Below are 27,223 nucleotides of genomic sequence, written 5' to 3' on the forward strand. Positions count from 1 at the left end.
CCAGAAAGCAGTCTGAAGGTGGTAAGAAGGTACTGGGATTACTGGCATATTTTGAAGGGGCACACGAAAGGATTGGTAAATGGAGTAAATGCAAGGTAAATGAAAGAAGAGTCTAGGATGACTCCACGGTTCCTGGCCTGAGCACCTGGGAGACTCAGGGTCACTAATACTGCCATACGGAAGAAGGGAGGAGAATGAGATTTGAGTTAAAGGGGAGGGTGACGATGTCTGACAATCAGGAGTTGTACTTTGCTCCTGTTCAGTGGGAGATGACTTTTAGATATTTAAGTGCGAATGTTGAGTAGACAGACATAAAACTTTGGAGTACGGGGGAGAGATCATCACCTGCCCTCCTAATTTGATGTGGGCTAATCAGGGGAAATTATAGAATTACATAAAAGATACTTTAGCTGTCGAAATCCAATCCCAAAATTTAAAGGAAAGGGAAGAGGAGCCCATAGTGGTTACAAGATCACCTAAACCAGGCAACAGTGCGAGAACTAGGATTTCTCCCAAAGCCTGCAGTACACGTAGTAGAAGGAGGACAACTATCTCAGAGACCCAAACCTCCTTGAACTACGAAAACCACTTAAAAGGCAAAAAACAGGACTGAAGAGTACTAGCGAACTTTATAAAAGTGAAAATATTCTAAATAATCTATTAACAGGAGATTTTTCTGCATCAAGATATAAGAAAAACCCCTAACCCGTGAATGGTCAAGCAAACCAAAATTCAGAGGGCACAGCCCACTGAGACTCTGGTGCTTTTGAATGACCCCATAAATCACATCAGAATGGCCTCCTCATTAACTTGTAGAGTCTCGTCTGTACCAAGGTCAGCCTAGGAATGGGGTGGCCAATAGGCTTCATCTGGTGACAATTTAAAATGTTTTGGAATGGCTACCAGGGTCAGTGACTCAAGAAAAATTCTGGGGTCATGATGGGCTCCACCATAGGAAGTACTGTGATCAATAAGAAAGCCACAAGAGATGGGAGGAGTGTGGGTACAGGTGTTACATACATGGCATTCCCAACTAAGAAAATCTCTAAAATTAAACTAAGAATGAAATGCTTATGCTCTCGCTATCAGCTTTCATTTCAAAATCAGAGATATTGCCTTATTCAAATAAATCTGTCTTAAACATGTAAAAACTAGTGTTTCAAAGTTGCAAATGCATACATAACATTAAAAGTTTAAATAGTTTTGCCTTTTGCTAGTTAGTACCAAAGTCAGAATCAAATTTTGAGGTCTTCCTCAAATTCGTGGCAGACTAGAACCAGAAGAGACTTCAAGCAATGGCAAAAGTCTCCAGACACTAAATTTCCAAGACTCCTTCCCTTTTCTTTCCACTGACATGGCTCAGATAATGTCTACAGGTTTTGAACAAGCATTAAGAATACAGTGCACTCTTAAATGACACACTGGACCAGATGGACATCACAGATATATTCAGAACATTCCATCCCAAAGCAACAGAATACACATTCTTCTCTAGTGCACATGGAACATTCTCCAGAATAGATCACATCCTGGGTCACAAGTCAGGTCTCAACCAGTACCAAAAGATTGGGATCATTCCCTGCATATTTTCAGACCACAATGCTCTGAAACTAGAACTCAATCACTAGAGGAAATTTGGAAAGAACCCAAATACATGGAGGCTAAAGAGCATCCTACTAAAGAATGAATGGGTCAACCAGGAAATTAAAGAAGAATTGAAAAAATTCATAGAAATAAATGATAATGAAAACACAACTGTTCAAAATCTGTGGGACACAGCAAAGGCAGTTTTGAGAGGAAAGTATATAGCGATACAAGCCTTTCTCAAGAAACAAAAAAGGTCTCAAGTACACAACCTAACCCTACACCTAAAGGAACTGGAAAAAGAACAGGAAGTTCTAGCAGGAGAAGAGAAATAATAAAATTCTGAGCAGAAATCAATGAAATAGAGACCAAAAGAACAGTAGAACAGATCAACAAAACTAGGAGCTGGTTCGCTGAAAGAATTAGTAAGATTGATAACCCCCAGCCAGACTTACCAAAAAAAAAAGAGAAAGGTCCCAAATAAATAAAATCATGAATGAAAGAGGAGAGATCACAACCAACAGCAAAGAAATACAAACAATTATAAGAACATATCATGAGCAACTATATGCCAGCAAATTTGACAATCTGGAAGAAATGGATGCATGCCTAAAAACGTACAAACTACTAAAACTGAACCAGGAGGAAATAGAAAACCTGAACAGACCCATAACTAGTAAGGAGATTGAAGCAGTCATCAAAAATCTCCCAACAAACAAGAGCCTAGGGCCAGACAGCTTCCCAGGGGAATTCTACCAAATATTTAAAGAAGAATTAATACCTATTCTCCTGAAACTGTTCCAAAAAATAGAAATGGAAGGAAAACTTCCAAACTCATTTTATGAGGCCAGCATCACCTTGATCCCAAAACCAGACAAAGGCCCCATCAAAAAGGAAAATTACAGGTCAATATCCTTGATAAACACAGATGTGAAAATTCTCACCAAAATACTAGTCAATAGGATCCAATGGTACATTAAAAGGATTATTTACCACGACCAAGTGGGATTTATTCGTGGGCTGCAAGGTTGGTTCAACATCTGCAAATCAATTAATGTGATACAATACATTAATAAAAGAAAGAACAAGAACCATCTGATACTCTCAATAGATGCTAAAAAATCATTTGATAAAGTACAGCATCCTTTTTTGATCAAAACTCTTCAAAGTATAGGGATAGAGGGTACATACCTCACTATCATCAAAACCATCTAGGAAAAACCCACAGCAAGGATCATTTTTAATGGGGAAAAACTGAAAGCTTTCCCCCTGAGGTCAGGAACACAGTAGTGTTCCTGCTATTCAACATAGTACTAGAAGTCCTAGCCTCAGCAATCAGACAACAAAAAGAAATAAAAGGCATCTGAATCAGCAAAGAAGAAGGCAAACTCTCACTCCTTGCAGATGATAGGACTTTATGTGGAAAATCCAAAAGACTCCACTCCAAAACTGCTAGAACTTGTACAGAAATTCAGGTATCAGGATATAAAATCAATGCACAGAAATAAGCTGTATTTCTTTACACCAACAGCAAGACAGAAGAAAAAGAAATTAAGGAGTCAATCCCATTTACAATTGCACCCAAAACCATAAGATACCTAGGAATAAACCTAACCAAAGAGGCAAAGAATCTGTATTCAGAAAACTATAAGGTACTCATGAAACAAAGATAAAAAGAAATGGAAAAACGTTCCATGCTCATGGATTGGAAGAACAAATATTGTGAAAATGTCTATGCTACCTAGAGCAATCTACACATTTAATGCAATTCCTATCAAAATACCATCAATTTGTTTCAAAGAAATGGAATAAATAATCCCAAAACTTATATGGAACCAGAAAAGAAACTGAATAGCCAGAGGAATATTGAAAGAGAAAGCCAAAGTTGGCAGCATCACAATTCCAGACTTCAAGCTCTATTACAAAGCTGTCATCATCAGGACAGTACGGCACTGGCACAAAAACAGACATACAGATCAATGGAATAGAATAGAGAGCCCAGAAATAGACCCTCAACTCTATGGTCAACTAATATTCGACAAAGCAGGAAAGAATGTCCAATGGAAAAAAGACAGTTTCTTCAACAATGGTGTTGGGAAAATTGGACAGCCACATGCAGAAGAATGAAACTGGACCATTTCCTTACACCATACACAAAAATAGACTCAAAATGGATGAGAGACCTCATTGTGAGACAGGAATCCATCAAAATCCTTGAGGAGAACACAGGCAGCAACCTCTTCGACCTCAGCTGCAGCAACTTCTTCCTAGAAACATTGCCAAAGGCAAGGGAAGCAAGGGCAAAAATGAACTATTGGGACTTTACCAAGATCAAAAGATTTGCACAGCAAAGGAAACAGTCAACAAAACCAAAAGACAACTGACAGAATGGGAGAAGATATTTGCAAACGACATATCAGATAAAGAGCTAGTATCCAAAATCTATAAAGAACCGACTAAACTTAACACCCAAAGAACAAATAATCCAATCAAGAAATGGGCAGAGGACATGAACAGACATTTCTGCAAAGAAGACGTCCAGATGGCCAACAGACACATGAAAAAGTGCTCCACATCACTCGGCATCAGGGAAATACAAATCAAAACCACAATGAGATGCCACCTCACACCAGTCACAATGGCTAAAATTAACAAGTCAGGAAACAACAGATGTTGGAGAGGATGTGGAGAAAGGGGAACACTTCTACACTGTTGGTGGGAATGCAAGCTGGTGCAGTCATTCTAGAAAACAGTATGGAGGTTCCTCAAAAAGCTGAAAGTAGAGCTACCCTGTGACCCAACAATCGCACTACTGGGTATTCACCCTAAAGATACAAATGTAGTGATCCAAAAGGGCACGTGCACCCAAATGTTTATAATAGCAATGTCCACAATAGTCAAACTATGGAAAGAACCTAGATGTCCATCAACAGATGAATGGATAAAGAAGAGGTGGCATATATACACAATGGAATACTATGCAGCCATCAAAAGAAATGAAATCTTGCCATTTGCAATGACGTGGATGGAACTAGAGGGTATTATGCTGAGTGAAATAAGTCAATCAGAGAAAGACAATTATCATATGATAGCCCTGATATGAGGAATTTGAGAGGCAGAGTGTGGGGTCTGGGAGGTAGGGAAGGAAAAAATGAAACAAGATGGGATTGGGAGGGAGACAAACCATAAAAGACTCTTAATCTTACAAAACAGACTGAGGGTTGCTGGGAGTGTGGAGGGTGGAGAGGGTGGTTGGGTTATGGACACTGGGGAGGGTATGTGATATGGTGAGTGCTATGAAGTGTGTAAGCCTGATGATTCACAGACCTGTTATCCCTGGGGCAAATAATACATTATATGTTAGCAAAAACAGTTCATAATAATAAAAAAAGGAATATGGTGCACTGTCAAGCAGGCATTGGGGATTCCATTTGATCTCCAAAGCCTAATCCAGGGACATTCTTCTGATCTCTTTATAACGAGGACCTGGAGGGTCAGAGGGCAAGTTTACTGTCTGCTCACCTGATCACTAGAGGAGCTAATTTGGATTTAATATTCTTTCCTTTTAGGCATCACATTTAAAATATCAGTCAACCAAAATGTATAGAGAATTAACACCTGTTTACCCACCACGCAGAGTAACACCACATGTAGAAGTATAACTGAAGCTCTCCATGGCCCGCTCCCCAACCGCACTTCCCTCTCCCCCTCACTCCAAGTGGGAACCATTATCATAAATTATCTTATGTTCCTAATTTTTTCAAAGAAATAATATAGCCAAAGGGCATAGGAGGATAAGATATGTTATTTGAAAGTAAAATAGAAAAAAATATGGGATTACTTTTTCGATGTTGAATTCAATCCCGCAGGAGTAGATGCTTGCTCGGGATCCTGATTAACAAGGCAAGTCGGAAAGGAGCAGCCGTCACCTAGACTACAATTAAAATTAAAACTTACAACTGAGCAGTAAACAAAACAATAGAGTGAAACTGTCACAATGGGATGTTTGAGAGAGCAGACCACAGTCATCTTTCAGACAAAACACGTCTATCAGACACTGGCTTCCACACGGCATGCTTACGGAAACAATGCCTTAAACCGACAACTGGCATCCACGTAACAGTGCATCATAAAATAATTCTTTAAAGAACAGGAATTCCTATGCAGGATTACAGTTCTTCTGTCAGATTACTTTCACTGGTTTCCAACCTGAATGTTTTCACCACAAAGTACCTTGAAAAAATGGGTAGCAACCAGTACTTCTTTTCATCACCAAAAACTTGTCGCATGTTTTTACTGAAACCCAAGCTGAATCCATTCTTATCTGTTCCGTGTCGAAATACAGGACTTCTAAACGCCTCTACAAAAGACGGCAGAGCAACCATGTGAGTACAGAACATATCTAGTGACCCCCATACGTAGAAATTACTGGACTAAATGAGGGAACTCTAAAAATCGATGGCGAGCCTCTTGCGAATACTTATGTAATTATCAGTAGCTCTGCCACACAGACCGCCTATTCTGTTTTAAAATAATCAGATGATACGATTACATCTATTTTCCTTTTTAAAGAATCCTTTAACTATTACAGCAGCACAGTGCATTGCAAAAAAAATTAGAAACACAAATAAGCAAATAAATTAAAACTTTAATGTCTTCTGGACCTTTTTAAGATAGGCGTGTGGATGGACAGATGAACGGATGGATGTAAAGATACACAAACCTACAGTTTTTTTAACCAATGAGACTGTACTTTCTACATTCTATATATTCTACAAATTCCTTTTTTCAGTCAATAAACTCCATTTTCCAATTTCATTTAAATTTTATCTCTTCCAAGCAACATTTTTTTCCAGCTGGCCGAAAATTTACTGGCTTATGTGAAGTAAGATCTAGTGCAGAAGCAAACACTGTGTCTGGTTATACCAACTCTGCACGTGAAAGTCAAGGTTCAGAGAGGTTGTGAGGTGTGTCCAAGATCACACAGCAAATAAATGACAGAGTGGAACGTGAACAAGGTGAGCAGTGTCCCTTCCATCATGCTACAAATGCTTCTTAAATAATGCCGCGAGACAAAGTCTAAACTTTTATTTGGGGAACATGAACAAACATAGAAGTATAATGATTTTCTTATCCATTATTTAAAAAAGAAAATTCTAACAGAGTCAGGGTACTACAAAAAATGCAACCATTGGGACGCCTGGGTGGCTCAGTTGGTTAAGCGGCTGCCTTCGGCTCAGGTCATGATCCCGGCGTCCTGGGATCGAGTCCCACCCACATCGGACTCCTTGCTCAGCGGGGAGCCTGCTTCTCCCTCTGCCTCTGCCTGCCATTCTGTCTGCCTGTGCTCGCTCTCTCCCCGCTCTCTCTCTGATAAATAAATAAAATCTTAAAAAAAAAAATGCAACCATTTGCAAGATCCTTAGCATTTGTCACCCTGGGTTATATAGCTTTTAATATAATTATAGGACCATCTCATCCAAAGAAAGTCCTTTCAGTGTTACAAGTTAAATCTAGAAGTTCTCAGAAATTAAATGCTTCTAGAAATAATTCATTTTCTTCTGATGAGCTATAATTTATCCAACATATAATTTTTTTAATTATAATTTTTATAATGTTATGTTAGTCACCATACTACATCGTTAGCCTCTGATGTAGAGTTCCATGAGTCATTGTTTGCATATCTGAAATCAGATACTTTGTCTAGAAATTACTGGAGTGTATTTGCTGTAGTAAGATTTCACCTGAACGTTAAAAATTAACATTCACTGACAATATACTATAATTAATCTTCACTACTGTAATCATGGTGTCTCTCAGCTTGAGGTGTCCTTTGAGATCACAGGATTTATTAGTCCTGGTTGCATTCCCAAACTCCTAATCTTAGTCTAGAAGATACTACTTGGCTTAGTCCCTACTTACTTCTCAAACCTCAATGCATATTTTTTGCTCTTTAGCTTTCTACGCTCTAGCCATGTAGATAGTGTTACAAATATTTCTAGCTCTTCTCCTGTAGGACTTACTTTTTTAAAACTGCAGTGAAAGGCACAGAATATAAAATTAACCATTTTATTAGTGGGCAAATCAGTGGCACTTAGTACATTCACAATTCTGTGCAATTAATTACCAAGTTCCAAAATAATCACATCACCCCAGAAAAATCTCCATATCCATTCAGCAGTCTCCCCTAGTCCCCCTTCCTCTCATCCTCTGAAAATGACCACTATGGATTTATTTAATCTGGATATTGCACATAAATGAAACTATATCATTAACCTGTTCGGATCAGCTTCTTACTTAGTGTGTTTTTGAAATTCATAAATGTTGTAGTGTGCACCAGTATCTCAATTCATCTTAGGCTGAATAATATTCCATTGTCTAGAAAATAGCACATTTTTTTTTTTGTCCATTCATCTTTCATGGACATTTGGATTGTTTCCATCTTTGGACTATTGTGAAGAGTGCTGCTATGAACGCTGACTTATAAGTATCTCTTGGAGTCCCCGCTTTCAGTTATTTGGGGAATAGATCAAGGGGTGCAACTGCTGGGTCATATGATAATTTCATATTTAGCTTTTTGGGCAACAGCCACTGTTGCTGACAGTGGAGTCATCATTTTAAATTTCTACCAGCCAAGTGTGAAGGTTCCAATTTCCCCACGTCTTCATCTATGCTTGCTTTCTATTTTGTTGATTTGGGTGGGAAGTGGTAGCTCTGCTTTTGATTATCCTGCCCTAATGATTAATGATGTTGAGCTGGTTTTTATGTGCTTTTTGGCCAACTGTATATTTTCACTGGAAAAATGTCTATTTAAATGTCTATGTAGGGGCACCTGGGTGGCTGAGTTGGTTGAGTGTCCAACTCTTGGTTTTGGCTCAGGTTGTGATCTCAGTATACTGAGATCAAGCCCCAGGTCGGGCTCCACACTCAGGGGGCTTAGTCTGCTTGACAATCTCTCTCCTCTTTCTGCCACTCCCTTGCTTTCTATCTTCCTCAAATAAATACAATAAATCTTTAAAAAAAATAAATTCCTATTCAAATTCTTTGCCGATTTTTGAATTGGGCTGTTTGTCTTTTTCTTATTGAGTTGTATGATTTCTTTTTATATTCTGAACAATGGATCCTTATCAGATAAATTATTTGTAAATATTATTCTCATTCTGTAGGTTGTCTTTTTACTTTTTCCACAATATCCTTCAATAAACACGTTTTTAAAATTTTAGGGGAGTCCAATCTATTTTTTTCTTTTGTTACTCATGCTTTTGGTATTATATCTAAGAATTCATTGCCATATTAAAGTCCTGAGGGCTTATCCCTATGTTTTCTTCTAAGAGTTTTACAGTTTTAGCATCATTTGTCAAAGAGCCTATTATATTCTCCATTGAATGGTCTTGGTACTCTTGTGGAAAATCAACCTGCCAAAGGTTTATGGCTTATTTCTGGATTTTTCATTCTATCATCCTATTCCGTTGGTCTTTATCTGTCTTTGTGCCAGTACAACACTGTTTTGATCCCTGTAGCTTTGTAGTAAGTTTTGAAATCAGGAATGACTTGTTTTGTTTTTTTCGTGGATACTGCTTTGGCTATTTGGGGCACCAAGCAATTTCACGTGAATTTGAGGATCATCTTTGTCATTTCTGCAATAAAGGCCACTGATATCATAATCAGGATCCCACTGAGTCTACATCACTTTGGGTCATATTGCCATCTTATCAATACTAAGTCTTCCAATATATGAACATGGGAAGTCTTATCATTTATCTAGGTCTTTAATTTCTCTCAGCCAAGCTTTGTAGTTTTCAATGTGCTACTGTTACACCTCCTCCTCAGTTATATTTATGCCTAGGCATTTTACTATGTTGGATGCTTTTGTAAATGGAATTGTTTCTTTCATTTCCTTTTGGATGGTTCCTTGCTAGTGTATGGAAATACAACTGATTTCTTGCATATTGATCTTAGGCAACTTTGCTGATTTTGTTCATTGGCTCTGTTTGTTTTTGTTTTTGTTTTTTAAGATTTTATTTATTTATTTGACAGAGAGAGATCACAAGTAGGCAGAGAGGCAGGCAGAGAGAGAGAGAGAGAGGGAAGCAGGCTCCCCGCTGAGCAGAGAGCCCGATGTGGGACTCGATCCCAGGACCCTGAGATCATGACCTGAGCCGAAGGCAGTGGCTTAACCCACTGAGCCACCCAGGCGCCCCATTGGCTCTGTTTTTATTGTATCTTTAAGGTTATTTTTATAGAAGATGATGTCACCCGCAAAGAGATAGTTTTATTTCTTCCTTTCCAACCTGGATGGCTTTATTAATTTTTCTTTACTAATTTTTCAGACTAGATTTTCTAGTACAGTGTTAAACAGCACTAGTGAAAGTGGCAGTCCTTGTCTTGTTCCTGGTGCTAGGGGGAAGATTTTTGTTTTTCACCTGAGTATGATACTGAGTATGATACGAACTATAGGCTTCTCAGAAATGCATTTTATCATTTAAGGCTTGAGAAAGTCCCTTGTGTGGAGGAAATTCCCTTGTGTCCCTAGTTTGTTAAGCTTTTTTATCTTCAAAGGGTGATGAATTTTGTCAAATACTTTCTCTGCATCAGTTGAGTTGATCACATGTTCCTTCATTCAGTTAATGTGGTGTATTCTATTAATGTGGTTAATTGATTTTTGTATATTGAAACACATTTACATTCCTGGAATAAATCCTATTTGGTCATGGTATATAATCCTTTTTATAAACTGCTAGATTTCCTTTACCAGTATCGTATTGAGGATTTTTGTATCTATACTCATAAGGGATACTGGTCTACAGTCGTCTTGGGTGTCTTTTTTTTTGGTTTTGGTATTAGACCAATGCTGGCCTCATAGAATGAGTTACAAAGTATCATCCTCTCTTCTAATCTCTGACAGAGTTTGAGAAAATTTTATGTTAATTTTTTGTGGTAGAACTCATCAGCGAAGCCATCTGGTCCTGGGCTTTTCTTTGTTGGAAGATTTTTGATTACTGACTCAATCTCCTTCCTTGTTACAAGTCTGTTCAGGTTTGATTTTTTTTTTTTTAAGATTATTTATGTGTGAGAGAGAGCGAAGAGGGAGTGGCAGAGGGAGAGGGAGACAAGCAGGCTCCCCACTGAGCAGGGAGCCGGACTCCAACTCTGGGCTGAATCCCAGGACCCTGAGATCATGACCCGAGCCCAAACCAAGAGTCTGATGCTTAACCAACTGTGCCAACCCAGGCACCCCATGAACTTTTGTTTTTTAAATTCTCTATCTCTGCTATCTCCTTTCTATTCTTTATTATTTCCTACCATTTGCTGGCTTCAGATTTACTTTGCTGTTCTTTTTGTACTTCCTTGAGCTATAAAGTAATCGATTTGACCTACTTCTTTTTTAATGGAATCATTTATAGCTAGGTATACACTTCCACTGAACACTGTTGTAGCTGCGTCCCATCTCTGTAGGGCTTTTGAACATACTCTTTTCCCCACCTGAGATGTTACAGTTTTTACCGTGACTGATTTCTTAGGTTTAATACTTGTTGTTTTGGTGAGCTCCTTCCTGACCACTCTAACTAGGTTTCCTTCCACAGTTCCCAGTCCTTGATTCACAGCTCAGCATCCCATTTGTTTCCCAGATAGCACTCTGCATTTTGCAATTACTTTTATGTTTGGTTATGGATTTTTTGTGTCCCTCACTAGACTATTTTGCCCTTGTTCACCACCGTATATACACAATGCTTTACACACAATGGACAGTCAATAAATATACAAAACAACTGCATTTGTAGGTGTCTAAGTCGCCACCCCACAAAACAGTATGTGAAATAAATATGATATTTACCACATCAGGACGGGTTGGCATTTAATCATATGGCAACTTTTGCTGAGTATCTATTTATGTCTTTAAAGTTCTGTTAACTACAATAATTGAATACTCACCTAATGTAGATTTATTTTTGCTGACTAGCCAACAATGATAGCCAAACAGAGAGGACAAGCTGACAGAAAACATAGCTGCAGCAAAGAATAAAAACATAATATGGAACTTGGCTTGAGTATCGGGTAGGCCATTCTATAAAGAAAGGAAGAAAATAAAATGTTTTGTCAAAGGGATAAATATTCCCTACTTTGTAAGAAAGAATTTTTTTGCTCTACTTTTTTTTTTTGAAATTTAGATATGGAGAAAGATACATGGCTTTATGTTAAAACTTTGAGGAAAAATGTATGATGTAAGATTAAAAATGTTTACTATTAATGAATACAGATATAAAAATATTAAAATTTGGGATATTTATTTTGTTTTTCATAACCGAGTCATAGAAAAATTATAGTAGTACATGTGTAAACTATAACATTAGGAAGCAAGATAAAAGGAACTATAAAATAAAATTTTTAATTTACTTCCTGAAAATGTTTTGTTAACACACTATAGCTTTACAAATGTTTAAATAGTTTTATTATAATGCCTGAAAATGAAGGTTAATTGGCACAATTAGATACTATACTTATTGATGTTTTAACATTACTACAAACAACAGCATCAACTACAAGAACACATACAACGACACATCCACAATAATGCTTCAAGCTATTTTAAATAATAGCATCACAGGAAAGATCAACACTAGTGCATAACACTGATCTAAAACAAACCTTACAATATCCAGGTAACAAAACAGGCTTTCTCAAAGCAAAACCAGTTTTATTGTAGGTATTGTCCAAGGAGACCTGAACCCACTCTAGAATGACAGGCTTGCACTACGGACACTTAGTAAAGCACCAGGGCTGCTAGCGGGTGTCCCCTTCTGATAGGAAGGTCATGCTACTTCAATATTCTCTGCTGCTCTCACTCATAGCTTCTGACAGCAGAATTCTCACAGTGACATCTGGACTGGTCATTCCTTTTCATACATATTTATGGTTTGGAACTAAAACCATCCCCAGGAATGAGAAGCAGTGAGGTAATATCCTTTCCGACCTTCATTAGGGATCATTCTTTGTGCTGGACACTGAGGTATTCCCGAATGCTAGCAGCAAGTCCATATACCTGTATATTTCTAGGGCTTGGCAAGGTAACTGGCACAGAAAGGCATTCAGTAAATCTTTAGTATTCAATGTGGTTCAAATCTGACCTAAATTATCTAGGAATTTAGAAAGTTCTTACCATAATAAAGGATAATTTAATAAAACAATGAAGAAATCCTGACCTGGGATAACCGTTTATTTGTTTGTTTGCTTTGTTTTGTTTTTTACCATTGTTTGGGGTCCACAAGGAGTATCTTTGGATATTTATAATAATTGATTTTAATTTTGTTTTGCTTACATTTAAAATATATATCCCAAAAAACAAATGAACTACTCAAAGCCTAACCAAACAATACCTAGTAACAACTCAGGATTTTATAGACATAATAGTTCGAAAACAGAGTCTTTATACACAAAAAGAAAACACTTCATTTTTTAAATACTGAAAAGAAAACTTCAAACATAGTCAATTCTCATTACTCACAGTGGCCATGTTCTAGAAAGGAGCCATGAACACTGAATTTGTAAATATGGAACCACCGCCCCAGGGAAAATACAGGCTTAGGCTCCTATGAGCCTCTAGTCACAGCCGACCAATAACCAACCCTGTCTTACGTGTGCTTCTGCTAAAAAAAAAAAAACACCGTACTGACATCTTATTTAATATACATTGTTGATTCAGTACTTAGAGCCAACAAGCCGTGTAACTCGTGCCTGCAGGAAGCTTACCTAACTCATGTATTTTCTCCATAAGGTACACTACGGTCTTCTTCTGCTCAGGAACACCAGACAGCACTTCAGTGTTATGCATGGAGACCATTTTAAATAGCAAAATCACCAACAAAAAGTACAAAAAAAATGCAAAAAATGTGACCCTAAACAGACTGAAAAGCATGCTTGTTTATAGTAATGAGACACCAAGAAGAGCAAACAAGAAGGCAGTATGTGGTGGCCTTGTTTGATCTCAGCTGGGGACGTGCACTTGGGCGGGTCAAGTTTTTCCCACACTGTGCATGTCTGCAAAGGACCACAAAAACTCTGTGAGCACTGATTTGGGGATTCCAAATGTGTTTCAGCAAGTAAGAGAATTCACAAACACAGAATCTGTGAACAGTGAGGATTGACTACATATATAAATGAACTCTAGTCTATAAAATAAGTATCTGAAATAACTCAATTACTAAAAATCTATTATATATTTTTGTATACCCAGAAAAAAATCACCAAGGCATTGACTTACTGTCCAAAATTTGATAAAATACTGCAAGTCTGTAGCAGCAATAAAAAGGCAGTAGAGCAGAGAATAAGCCAAGAAAAGGAGGAAAAATTTATAATTTGAAAATCCGACACAATTGTTCACCCTGTTAACAAAACAAAAACAACTTTTCAGTGAGTTGTACACTTTCCACCTACAGTCTGCATATGCTCATATTTAACACAGTATTCGGTTTCCTCTCCTTTAAAATTTATTGGCATTTCTTTAAGCAAGACACTTAACATTTCTTTTCACATACAAACATTAAAAAAATCCATTTTACGAAAAAAGGAACTTGTGTTTAGCTTTTTAAGTTTGATATGTGATATTGCTTTAATCGACCATGAACCACATAACTATATTTCATGTCCAATTACGTAAATAGGCACATACCTAAAAACACAGAGCTGGTGTGAAAACTAATGAAGTCAGGCAGATAAAAATTTATTAAGTTCTTTGTTACCTTTGGATATGATTTTATTTTATTTTATTTATTTATTTGACAGAGAGAGAGATCACAAGTAGGCAGAGAGGCAGGCAGAGAGAGAGAGAGGAGGAAGCAGGCTCCCCACCGAGCAGAGAACAGGATGCGGGGCTTGATCTCAGGACGCTGAGATCATGACCTGAGCTGAAGGCAGAGGCTTAACCCACTGAGCCACCCAGGCGTCCCGGATATGATTTCTAACTATGATTGGGTAATTTAAAATCTTCCAGATTTCCCCAAATTAGATGAAATATCTTTGTAAACTACTTGAATGCCATCAGCATACTACTGAAACAACCAGATTATGCAGGGGACGTTTAAGAAAAAAAATAGGATTGAGAGCCAGACAGAGAGAGTCATAATGTGCATCTAACACTCAATAATCATGTGGCCTTGATCAAGCAAAATAGTCTATAGGGATTTCATTTTCCTTATCGCAAAACAAACAATCCAGACAGCTGGCTCTATATCCTTTGATTCTAAACAGGGAGATCTGTAATTCTCAGCTCTCACTCTAAAGTTATTATATTTTGGAGAAGGGGGAGTAAGAATTCAAACTATCATATCAAAAGGCATAAATACAAATATAACACACTTTACAGTCACACTTTTCTATCAAAAAAATTTTTTTTGCCTTTTGATAAAGACTACGAAATTTCAGGCTGAGCTTGTGCACGTGACACAACATCTAAGTGGAAATGGCAGGTGTCTTCACGGCTGAGGTAACTGTGGTAACTGGCCTAATACGTCTACTGCATAAAACATACACATACTCCTCAAACTTCTTTGTCTTACTCTAATGTTAGCAAGGTAATCTCAGTCTCTATTGATTTTACTAATAAACTGAGACATTCTTCTTTTTAGATTTTTAAAGTGAAACAATGTACACATGAAAAATGTTTACTCAACCGTGCAAGATAAATGAGCTCCAGAAGTCTGCAGGACACTGCGCCCACTGTTAACAATAGTGTGCACTTAAAAATTTGCCTGTGCCCCTTAAACAAATAATACATTATACCTCAATTTAAAAAAATTTGTGGAGAGAGTAAGTGCCATGTAAGTGCGCCCACAATAAAAAAATTTTTAAAAATATATTATTTATTTATTTGACAGAGAGAGAGAGACGGCAAGAGAGGAAACTCAAGCAAAGGAGTGGAAGAGGAAGAAGCAGGATTCCCGCCAAGCAGGGAGACCGATGCAGGGCTAGATCCCAGGACCCTGGGATAATGACCTGAGCCAAAGGCAGACGCTTAATGAATGAGCCATCCAGGCTCCCTAAAAAATTTTTTTAATTAAAAAAATTGAAAAGGTAGACATTTATCTAGCTTATGAATAAACTGAAAATCTGGGGGAAAAAGAAAAGTGCCTGCATCATCTACCTCAAATAAATAAATAAATAAATAAGGTAAAGGGACCAGGATTAGATTCAGTAACTTTGGAATGTAAGGGCATTTTATATGGCAAATAGGCTCATAAAGAAGGCAAAAACTATAGGTATGTGTGATATGAAAACAGTGACAATTCTAGTGTGAGTGCAAACCAGTTACTGGGTTGCCTTCAGCGACATCTGAATGAAATAATGGTAAGAAATTAAACTACATAATTCCAAACAAGCCTAGGCTAAATGCATTCTGTCTCCAAAGGATACAGGATATTCCCTTCGCTTGCTTGGGTTGGTTTCCAGAGGAGAGAATGCGTAGACAGAAGGTGGGGAGCCATACGTAACTTTGGGCGAGTGGGCTGAAGACAATGACTTTTGTGGACTGGAGGAAAATAAGGGATAAGAAAGATTGTTTCTCTTCCTACGGGAAAGTAAGAAAGAGCTTTTGTATGAGATGACACATAGCATGTTTATAGAAAGTAAAATATTTTGAGTATAGATTTCGTGACATCTAATTTACTTTAACGTCTATCTAGGAGCATGGTGTAATGTAACCTTATTGGGAAACAGAAAATAAAGTCAGTAAATAAAAACCAAGTATCTTAGAGTTTGATATGTACTTCACACTTTAAGAAATACAGTAATAAGATGTCTCTTCATACAGGTGAAATGTTTTAACTCCCTACTGTTTTCTAGACTCCGTATGAAAAGGAAGAGATGTATTCTGAGTTTGAAAGCTTTTATATGGAGAAATAAAACATGCTCAAGGTAAATACCCCTTATATGCTGTCTAAAATTCAGTGCAAATACGGGCGCCTGGGCGGCTCAGTAGGTTGGGCGTCTGCTTTTGGCTCAGATCGTGGTCCTAGGGTCCTGGGACCCAGCCCTGGATAGGCTTCCCTGCTCTAGGGCTCCCTATTGGGCGGGGGGCCTGCTTCTCCCCTTCCCCCACCCCGCCTCCCCTGATGCTCTTTCTTCCTCTCTCTCTCAAATAAATAGATGAAATCTTCTAAGAAAATTTTTAAAGATTCAGTGCAAACAGCAACTGGCCCTGTTTCAAGGCAATTGCTTTCTGATTCTAAATGGGAAAAAGAACACAATAGAGGAAAAGAAAGAAGAAGAAAAGAATGTGGCCTTTGGAGTCCAAAAAACATGCCATGTGATGTTAAGCCCACTCTTTAGCTTTTCTGAGCTCTACTTCCCTCTCCTCTTTAAAATGGGACAAATAATTTCTATAATTTCTGTCACTTTTATAAGAATTACAAATTTTTCACACCTATATAGTTTTTAGCACATTATAGGCACTCAGTATGAAGCTAAAATTATTGGATTTAATAAGTGTTACCTAATGTTTGGCGAGCATGTCAAAACCTATCATTAATATAATGAATGAATGAATGAAAATTTTATATTAAAGGAAAAACTCTTTGAAGAGAAACCCAGTAAAGCAAATACTACAGGATTTCCATTTCAGTTAAAACACCAGCATGGGGTCAGTCTCCTGCACCCAGATGGGTGGTCTTAACTGGTCTCAGCAGATACGATGGAGCCACTGGCAACAAGGAAGCACGGTTTTCTGCTTTTTCAAATGCTCAAAGTTGACAGATACTGAACTTCAAAATTACACACAAGACCTGCATAATATCACCCCACAGTTTGGGAACACCTTGAAGATCTTTTAAAAAAAGACTGCTATAGTGACATAATGGCTACAAAAAAGATTATTTATATCTTGATATGGAAAATTTTCCAGGATATATTAAGAGAGGAAAAAAAAAGACACACAGTCCATAATGGAACTATAAGGGCCTATTTAGCCAGAGTGATTCCATCCAGTTAAACAGTGATTTTGTTGTTTATGCAGTAAAATTTAAACTGTCCCAGGCCCCCTTTCCCCCAGGGGACTTACTTAAAAACAAGTCCCGGAAACCAGTCCCAGGTAACAAAGCCCAAATACAAGAGTGGGTCAGGCCAGGTGGAGACATCCAATCAATGGGGGTGCATACTGTCTCCCTAGTTACCAAGGAGTATGGGTCCTGCCCTTTGGGCACCAATTCTGACCAAGGTGATGGGCTAGTTCAAATATCTACTATAGGGTAAACTGTAATTCAATTGGTCACTCATGTGGGACCTGGCATGATTGTGTAGCTTTCTCTGTGTGTTACAATCTCATTGGCCACCTGTGCATGGCCAGGCCCAACCACACGGCCTTTGCCCTTAAAAGCTAGTCTGTAAGGCAGAGAGAGGTCGCCTCTTTGTAAGAGACGGCCCTGGCCGGTCAGTTTGATTCTCGATGCTTGGCACAAAATAAAGCTTTGCTTGACCTTCGCTTTCTATCAGCCTCATTCCTTTGACCATGGACCCAACAGAACCACTTGTGTTTAAAAATGTGTAAAATATTTGTGTGTGTGAAAAAAATGAAACACACACATACACACTTATATCTGAGAAGTACACGTGACATTTGGCAATATGTTCCTTGTGAGGAAGAGAAGCAGCAGCAGGGGGGCTAGAAAGAACACTTGGCCTTTTTTAGTTTTTGAATTTAGAACCATGGGTATATATTATGCATAATTTTTTTTAACTTAAAGTTTAAACTTGAAAATTCAAACACATAAATAAAATGGCTGCTCCACTCAGCGGGCACCAGGTGAACATGAGGCTCTTGTCACCAAAGCCTTCCATTATCCACCTGGCCTACTGCCTTCTGCAAGGGCCCATGGGAGCCGAGACAGAGGTTGTGGTGGCAGCTGCAGCAGGAGACGCCCCAGGGCAGGGAAGCAATGACACCAAGTTGAAAGGTACTTTCAACTTTTCAACTAAAGAGCAAGTGTGCTAACAGGGAGCCTATGATTACACAATCTACACTCGGTTTTAAAACCTCTAGAGCCTTCTATCTGTTCCCCTTCGCTTATTCAACAGGATCTGTCAAAATCTGAAAGACTGTCGAATTATGCTATAAGGTCTCTTACAAAGGCAAATTAATGGCTGGTGTAAAAAGTTTGCTATCAGAGTGAATTTTTATTTCTTATTTTTGTGCTTTAGTGAGGCTAGCAAGAGCACGTCACGCTATAGGGAGGTGTAAAGCTTGGCATTAATACTGGTTGCTACCCCCTCTCCATTCCTTATCATCATCATCTGCTATGACTTTAAGTCAGAAAAATTGAGGTCATCTCTATGGCCCTGAATTCTTTCCCACTTTCCTTAAGAAAAGAAGGGTGTCTTTGCCTGTGTTCCCCCGAGAGCAGACCATGAGACAAGAAACCTGGATACAGTTTATCTGAAACAAGGAGGGAAGAAAAGCCCATAAAGCATGTGTTGTTGGCCAGACCCTCATTGGTTGAGGGTGGCCCCTGGTCTCTGGGGCGGCTACCTGCTGTGAGAGAAAACGGAATGATTGAAAGCATGAGGAAAGCAAAAGATAAAGCAAAAGAATGGCTACAAATGAATATGAATACCAAGCTACCAAGCGAGGCTTTCATTGAGATCTTTCTTTGAGGAGAAAATTACTCTGACGGGAATTAACTGGCCTGAAATAAAGAAGAAAATACAGCAGGAGAAAAGGAAGAGGTATCTAGGGAGAAAAAATAAGGTAAATCTGATATGCCCCTCTTATTTCCTGCAGCTAACATAATTACTCCCTGTGTTTCCACCTATACCTGGCACTCATTTGTGAGCATGTCTGCTTTTCTCTAGGGCCGCCCGTGAAAGAAGGCAAGGCTGGTAGAGTCCAAATCCAACCTGGCTGGCAGCCTGAGTGTAGTTGTCACTGATACGTGCACGTGGAGAAGAGAAATTACAGGCAGAGGTAGAAAAATCAACCTTCATTAGTTAATTAGAGCTTTTAAATCATCCTCTGTTAAGGTGCCTGATCTACAATTATCTTTTAAAATATTAATGAGTTCCAAGTCAAAACCCTTGTTTAAACACATATGTATTTGTGTGTTTGCTATTCTATCCTCAATGTCAAGTTTTATTTAAAATAAATTGTTAAAGCTTAAGATGAATTAATTTGTTATTCAAAACTTCCAGTGAAGTACTGTGTATAATTTATGAATATATTTTGGTATAATTTCTGGGAAGTGTTTCAGAATCTCTGTGTTTATGCATGTGCATACAAAGAAAACCATTTGTCCTAGGCAAATATGACAAATTAACTTCTATGTTGTTAGTCTACCGGTTTTAAAATTATTCTACGGAAATTCTCCCAAATCAAACCTCTTCTGAGCTAATTCAGCAAATACTAGAAACTAAATCTGAAAGTACCTTTGGGTCAGCTAAGGCAAGATTTCATTTATAAAAAGACTTACACAGATAAATGATTCAATTTATTAAGTTTTAAGGGACAGAAACGTGTTTAAGTATAAAGCCATACTCACCACGGGCAATGATGGTCCATCTTCAAAATACATCTAAAAAAATAAACACACACACACAAAACTTAACAACTCATAAAATTTTAATCCTATTAAGTATAAAAAGGAAGTATGAAAGTTACTTAGAAGGAGGTGAGGCAAGTAAAATATTGCAAAATTACTTATCTAAAAATTAAACAAATAATAGTAAAAATCCTCATGTCAAATAACCACTATAGTCAATGTAAGTTATGACATATAATTATGGAATTTTCAAAATCGACATGCTTCAAAATAGAAATAAGAGAACTCATTTCCTAAAAAACAATTCAATATTAACACACAACTACCTTATGCTCAAGAAAGTGCAAAACGTCAACAGACTTACAAAAGTCTGGATAAAACTTTACCTTTAACATCAATCTTTAAGCTAAGTAGCACAGTCCTTGTGGTAGATTAAGTACCTAACAATATCTGATTATCGTGAAGTCTTATGAGCTCTCTTTATAAAGGTCAAAACAGAGTCACAGCAGTTTTTAGTAAACAGAACTAGCCAAGTCTGAGCTGCCCAAACTCAGACACTTCGCGTCAGTGTGAATGTGGGGAAAGGGGCAATGAGGCGACCGTGGCCCTAAGCCCCACTCATATCAGTGCAAGGGACTGTCCGGTTCTATGTCCTAAATAAAGGTCTCAGAAGCACAACTCAGGAAAAAAAGGAAATAATCTGCAAAATAGTGAGGAAAGAAACAATATTAATTAAAAAGAGCACCAGCATGTAGAGAGTTGGAAGGAAAAGGTTTTCTTACTTATCACAGACGGAACAGTGATGGCAGCGGTCTGGTTTTATGAGCTGGCATCTGTCACAGTATCGGATTGCTAGGGACAAAAAACTCCACTTAGTCTTAGATTTAACACTGAATTGGATATACAATCAAATGGCTTTTATCAGCTCTCCAAATTTAACTTCTAAAAAAGCAAAGTGAATTTGAATTTGGTAAAAATGAGATAGTCTACTGTGTAAATATAAAAATAGAATGACTTGCCTACAGCCTTAGTTTTCTTTCTTTTTTCTTCCTTTCTTCCTTCCTTCTTTCCTACCTCTCTCTCTTTCTTTCTTTTTTTAATCTCTACACCCAACATGGGACTCAAACTCATGACTCTGAGATCAAGAGTCACTCACTACTCTGACTGAGCCAACCAGATGCCCCCAGCCTCAGTTTTCTAAAAAGTTTCACAGGAATACAGAATCTTTGGAAGGAATTTTTCTAAGGCATTCCTAATTGTCAGTATGATAGTGAGGCTCACAGAGGGTGCCAATACGTCCATTTCTATCAAAGCAAACAGAATGTCTCCCTCAGGTAAATCAATTTCTTTCCTGTACCCTACCAGGAAAAATATCTGAAGATACAACCACATTTTACAACTTTTATGAGAAACATACTTTAGAAATTTGAATTCTGAATAAACTCTATTAGTTGCTTAAATTCTGTTGGCTGATACAAGATTAGAAGTGAGTATTAGGGGGTGCCTGGGTAGCTCAATGGGTTAAGCCTCTGCCTTTGGCTCAGATCATGGTCTGAGGGACCTGGGATTGAGCCCCGCATCTGGGTCTCTCTCAGCAGGGAGCCTGCTTCCTCCTCTCTCTCTGCCTGTCTCTCTGCCTGCTTGTGATCTCTCTCTCTTTCTCTGTCAAATAAATAAATAAAATCTTTAAAAAAAAAAAAAGGAATATTAGAAGAAGTTATTTCCAACACTGAATTTTAATTCTTGTAATGGAAGTCCTGATCCTTTCTTCTCTAACGCAGATATCAAAGGCAATTACAGATGTCTGATTTGGAGATGTTATTTCATTACACAGACATCTTACAAGATGCAAGCAACCTACCAAAATTATAGGAGAACAATAATTAGGTACACCACGGGATCAGCAAAAACCCAAGTAATGAATTTAAAATTTGGAAAAAGTACTTGCAACAAGTAATTTCCACTGTTATAGTAGCTAATATTATGTTCTCTGAAAAAGGTAACAGTTGCTATCAACTAAGATTAGGATGAGCTTTTTTCAGACAACAAGACCTATATGGAATTGTTTTCAATATTTAAATAAGTTCTCAATCATCCTCCTTACAACTCTCTTTTTTCAGGAACTACAGAAACTAATGGCATGGCTGAGTCATATCCTGAATGAAGACATCTTGCAGCTACATTCCAGGGAAAGCTACATGGGACCATCGGCTCATGTGAAGCATTAAAGTGTAAGGCAGTATTATCCAGAAGAAATAGAATGTGAGCCACATGTGTAAGTTTAGATTCTCTAGGAGCTATATTAAAAGAAATTTAAAAAACAGGAAAATTAATTTTTAAAAAACATAATATTTGAACTAATATAACAAAAATATTACTTCAACATATAATTAATACACAAACATTAATCACATGTTTTAGATTTTTTATACCAAGTCTTTGAAAACTACTATATATTGCTTTATGGTTGCACTTTAAGTGGTGAGTTTGGTAGGCAATGCTAGATTCTCTCCAGATGGTGATTATCTCTACTTTAAAGCACACTGAGGTTGGGGCACCTGGGTGGCTCAGTGGGTTAAGCCTCTGCCTCCAGCTCATGAAGGTCATGATCTCAGGGTCCTGGGACTGAGCCACGCATCAGGCTCTCTGCTCAGCAGGGAGCCTGCTTCCCTCTCTCTCTCTGCCTGCCTCTCTGCCTACTTGTGATCTCTCTCTGTCAAATAAATAAATAAAATCTTTAAAAAAATTGGTTCAATTTATTAAAAAAAATAAAGTACACTGGGGTAAAAACAAAACAACAACAACAAAAAAAAAACCTCAAATCAAAGTGGGTAATAACTCACAGGAAATCAAAACATACCAAAAAATGGGCAGAAGATATGAACAGACACTTCTCCAAACAAGACATACAAATGGCTAGCAGACACATGAAAAAATGTTCATCATCACTAGCCCTCAGGGAGATTCAAATTAAAACCACATTGAGATATCACCTTACACCAGTTAGAATGGCCAAAATTAACAAAACAGGAAATAATATTTGTTGGAGAGGATGTGGAAAAAGGGGAACCCTCTTCCACTGTTGGTGGGAATGCAAGTTGATGCAGCCTCTTTGGAGAACAGTGTGGAGATTCCTCAAGAAATTAAAAATAGAACTTCCCTATGACCCTGCAATTGCACTCCTGGGTATTTACCCCAAAGATACAGAAGTCGTGAAAAGAAGGGCCATCTCTACCCCAATGTTTATAGCAGCAATGGCCACGGTCACCAAACTATGGAAAGAACCAAGATGCCCTTCAACGGACGAATGGATAAGGAAGATGTGGTTCATATACACTATGGAGCATTATGCTTCCATCAGAAAGGATGAATACCCAATTTTTGTAGCAACATGGACGGGACTGGAAGAGATTATGCTGAGTGAAATAAGTCAAGCAGAGAGAGTCAATTATCATATGGTTTCACTTATTTGTGGAGCATAACAAATAGCATGGAGGACATGGGGAGTTAGAGAGGAGAAGGGAGTTGGGGGAAATTGGAAGGGGAGGTGAACCATGAGAGACTATGGACTCTGAAAAACAATCTGAGGGGTTTGAAGTGGCAGGGAGGTGGGAGGTTGGGGTACCAGGTGGTAGATATTATAGAGGGCACGGATTGCATGGAGCACTGGGTGTGGTGAAAAAATAATGAATACTGTTTTTCTGAAAATAAATAAATAAATTTAATTTAAAAAAAATAATAATAACCCCCCCAAAAATAAAATAAAAATAAGAAATACAAAAAAAACCCAACACAGTAGAAAGAAACTTTTTGTTTATAGTCTTTTATAAACAGAAATTTAGTCTCTTAGTAAAAACGAAACAAAACAAAACAGCCCCCCACAATTCCATTTACAATTGCCCCCAAAATAATAAGATAACTAATAAAAAATCTAACCAAAGAAGTGAAACACCTGTATTCTGAAAACTATTAAAACGCTGCTTAGAGAAACTGATGACATGAAGAAATAGAAAGACATCCATGCTCATGGGTTAGAAGAACACTGTTGAAATGTCTATGCTGCCCAAAGTAATCTACATATTTGATGCAATTCCTATCAAAATAAAAATGACATGTTTCACAGAACTAGAACAAACAATCCTAAAATTTGTATGGAATGACAAAATATGTGAATAGCCAAACCAATCTTGGAAAAGAAAAGCAAAGCTGGAGGCATCGCAGCACCACACAACATCACACACTGCAAAGCTGTGGTAATCAAAACAGTACGGTACTGGCACAAAAATAGACAAATAGATCAATGGAGAAGAATAGAAAACCCAGAAATAAACCCACAATTATATCATCAACTAATGTATGACAAAGGAGGCAAGAATATGAAATGGGGAAAAGACAGTCTGTTCCACAAATGGTCTTGGGAAAACTGGACAGCAATAAGCAAAAGAAAGAAACTAGACTCTTTTCTTCTACATACACAAAAATAAACTCAAAATGGATTAAAGACCTAAATATAAGGCAGGAAACCATAAAAATGATAAAAGAGACCACAGGCAGTAATTTCTCTGACATCGGCCATAGCAACTTTTTTTTTAGATAGGTCCCTGAGGGAAGGGGAACAGAAGCAAAAATAAACTATTGGACTACATCAAAATAAAAGCTTCTGCACAGTGACAGAAATAATCAACAGGAGGGCAACCTACAATATGGAGGAAGATATTCGCAAATGACATATCTGATAAAGGTTTAGTATCCAAGATATATAAAGAACTTCTATAAATCAACACCCAAAATACAAATAATCCAATTAAAAAATGGGCAAAAGATATGAACAGAAATTTCTCCAAAGAAGACATCCAGAAAGCCAACAGACACATGAAAGGATGCTCCTCATCACTTACTATCAGGGAAATGCAAATTAAAACCACAATGAGACATTACCTCACACACCTGTCAGCATGACTAACAGAGACAACAGAAATAACAGGTGCTGGTGAGAATGTGGAGAAAGGGGAACCATCGTGCACTGTGGGTGGGAATGCAAACTGGTGCGGCCACTGTGGAAAACAGATAGAACTGCTCCTCAAAAAGGTAAAAATAGAATTACTTTACCATCCAGCAATCGCACTACTGGATATATACTCTAAAGAATACGAAAACACTAATTCAAAGGGATACATGCACCCTATGTTTACAGGACCATTATTTACAATAGCCAAGATACAGAAGTAGTGCGCGTGCCCATCGACTGATGAATGGATAAAAATATTGTGCTACACATATATTCACAATGGAATAATATTCAGCCATAAAAAAGAATGAAATCTTGCCACTTGCAAAGACATGGATGGAGCTAGAGTATATTATCTAAGTGAAATAAGTTAGAGAAAGACAAATACCGTATGATTCCACTCAAATATGAAATTTAAGAAACAAAACAAACAGATAAAGGCAAAAAGGAAAAAAGAGAAAGAAACAAACCAAGAAACATACTCTTAACTATAGAAAACTGATGGTTACCAGAGAAAGGTGGGGAAGGGCGGTAATAGCTGATAAGGATTAAGGAGGGCACTTGTCATGGTGAGCACCAGATGAATAAAATAAAAACTAAAAAAAATTTCCATGTGCCATATCATATTTGGCTAAAATTATCCCGCTGTAATTTAAAATGAACCACCTGCTTATCATTTATAAGCTCCGAACAGTCAAGGCGAATTTTAACTGTCTTGTTTTAATTTTTTCAGAGTTTATTGAACTATTACTTATATAATTTAAAACCTTTTGGGTAATGTTGAAAAGAAAACATTATCAATTTCTGTGTGCAAAATGATAGGCTCCATCACCTCTGGCTGTTACCTATTAGTCAAAATACAAAAAAAAAAAAAAATTGTTCAAAAAGATCAAGGTCAATACAGAGCTAAAAATTAATAAGAACAAAAATCCAGAACAATGTGATAAAGTTTGGCGATCCCTGTAAGAAAGCAGAAGATGGTTGGATCAGAAGAAAGTTCGGGACAAACAGGCAAGATGAGCAGGCTTGTTAATACCCTGCTTTACTATGCCCCCAGCTCAGGTGTGTATGTGAATTTCCCCTATAGGGCAGTCACCTTAATCTAGGGAGCGGACATTCTTCTCTCAGGGTTTGGAGGAAGTACTGTACTTCCTACTTAGAATGGATCGTAAAATCTTAAGTTATATTACCATCCACTTTCTTCAGTTCTCTCTATAAAATATAATGCACATGCACATCACCTGAACTGTTCAGTTGCTTTGGTCCACAGAATTTCTCAGGGTGAGGAAGGCAGTTTTCCAAAGAACCCAAGGGTCTTGGCTGGGCGGGAGGTGGGAAGCATCTCTCTCACAGTCCTGCCTTGGTGGGATTGTGGCCACTGCCTTGTGTTTACCTCTGCACTCTACACAGTCCATAGATCAATCAGACCATCATAATCTATTTATTACTTTGTGTCTGCTTTAATTTAGTCAGTGACTCTAGTCAGTTAACATTGAATTTGCAGACACTGGAATGTTTGCTCTAAAGATATAAACACAGATTTTATTATGAGACCCAGATTGTATGCCACACTGTCACAAATTTTAAGAACCCTAAATTCATCTCAGGAGATAGGGATCCAATACCTAAGAGGAACAAGAGACTGACAGTCTTAACATTACGTAAACTACATGAAGGGTGACTTTTAAATCCAAAGTGTAGTTATTATTAATGGAAATGAATACTTTGTTATGGTGTGACTTACGCTTCCTCCCTTTCTCCAAATCCAGTGTGTCAAGGGAGATAGTAGAAGAGCCCTGAACTCGGAATGAAGGCGGAGACTAGTTTTTCATACCTGATACTGTCACGGTCATTAACTAGTTTTGGAAACCTGTACAGGAATTTATTTTTAAGGGGCTTAAATCTCCTCAATATTTGCCTAGGCTTATATAGGATCTTAGATCTTATAGGGTCAACATACATAAACGTGTATAAGCACGGCTCTGTCTTTGTGCGATGGAACTGGTGGCATGAAAATTAAATCAGGGAATTGCCACTTGCCCATTGAGAAGCGGGGAAAACAAATAGGAAGAAACTGTGAGACTTTAACTTAGATTCAATTATGATCCTCAAG

General features: G+C 37.8%; 1 protein-coding gene across 1 annotated transcript in view; it reads right to left on the reverse strand.

Moving 5' to 3' along the window:
* ZDHHC2 (zinc finger DHHC-type palmitoyltransferase 2) overlaps nt 1-27,223 on the reverse strand; it is a 73,256-nt gene that overhangs the window by 10,663 nt on the left and 35,370 nt on the right. The window contains exons 5-10 of the mRNA XM_032328961.1: nt 20,885-20,954; nt 20,103-20,135; nt 13,844-13,964; nt 11,518-11,650; nt 5,818-5,944; nt 5,426-5,518 (exon numbers count right to left, since the gene is read on the reverse strand). Of these exons, the coding sequence (XP_032184852.1) occupies nt 5,426-5,518; nt 5,818-5,944; nt 11,518-11,650; nt 13,844-13,964; nt 20,103-20,135; nt 20,885-20,954 (577 nt within the window). The remainder of the gene's footprint in view (nt 1-5,425; nt 5,519-5,817; nt 5,945-11,517; nt 11,651-13,843; nt 13,965-20,102; nt 20,136-20,884; nt 20,955-27,223) is intronic.

The sequence above is a fragment of the Mustela erminea genome, chromosome 21, assembly GCF_009829155.1.
Source record: "Mustela erminea isolate mMusErm1 chromosome 21, mMusErm1.Pri, whole genome shotgun sequence".
Taxonomy (NCBI): Eukaryota; Metazoa; Chordata; class Mammalia; order Carnivora; family Mustelidae; genus Mustela; species Mustela erminea.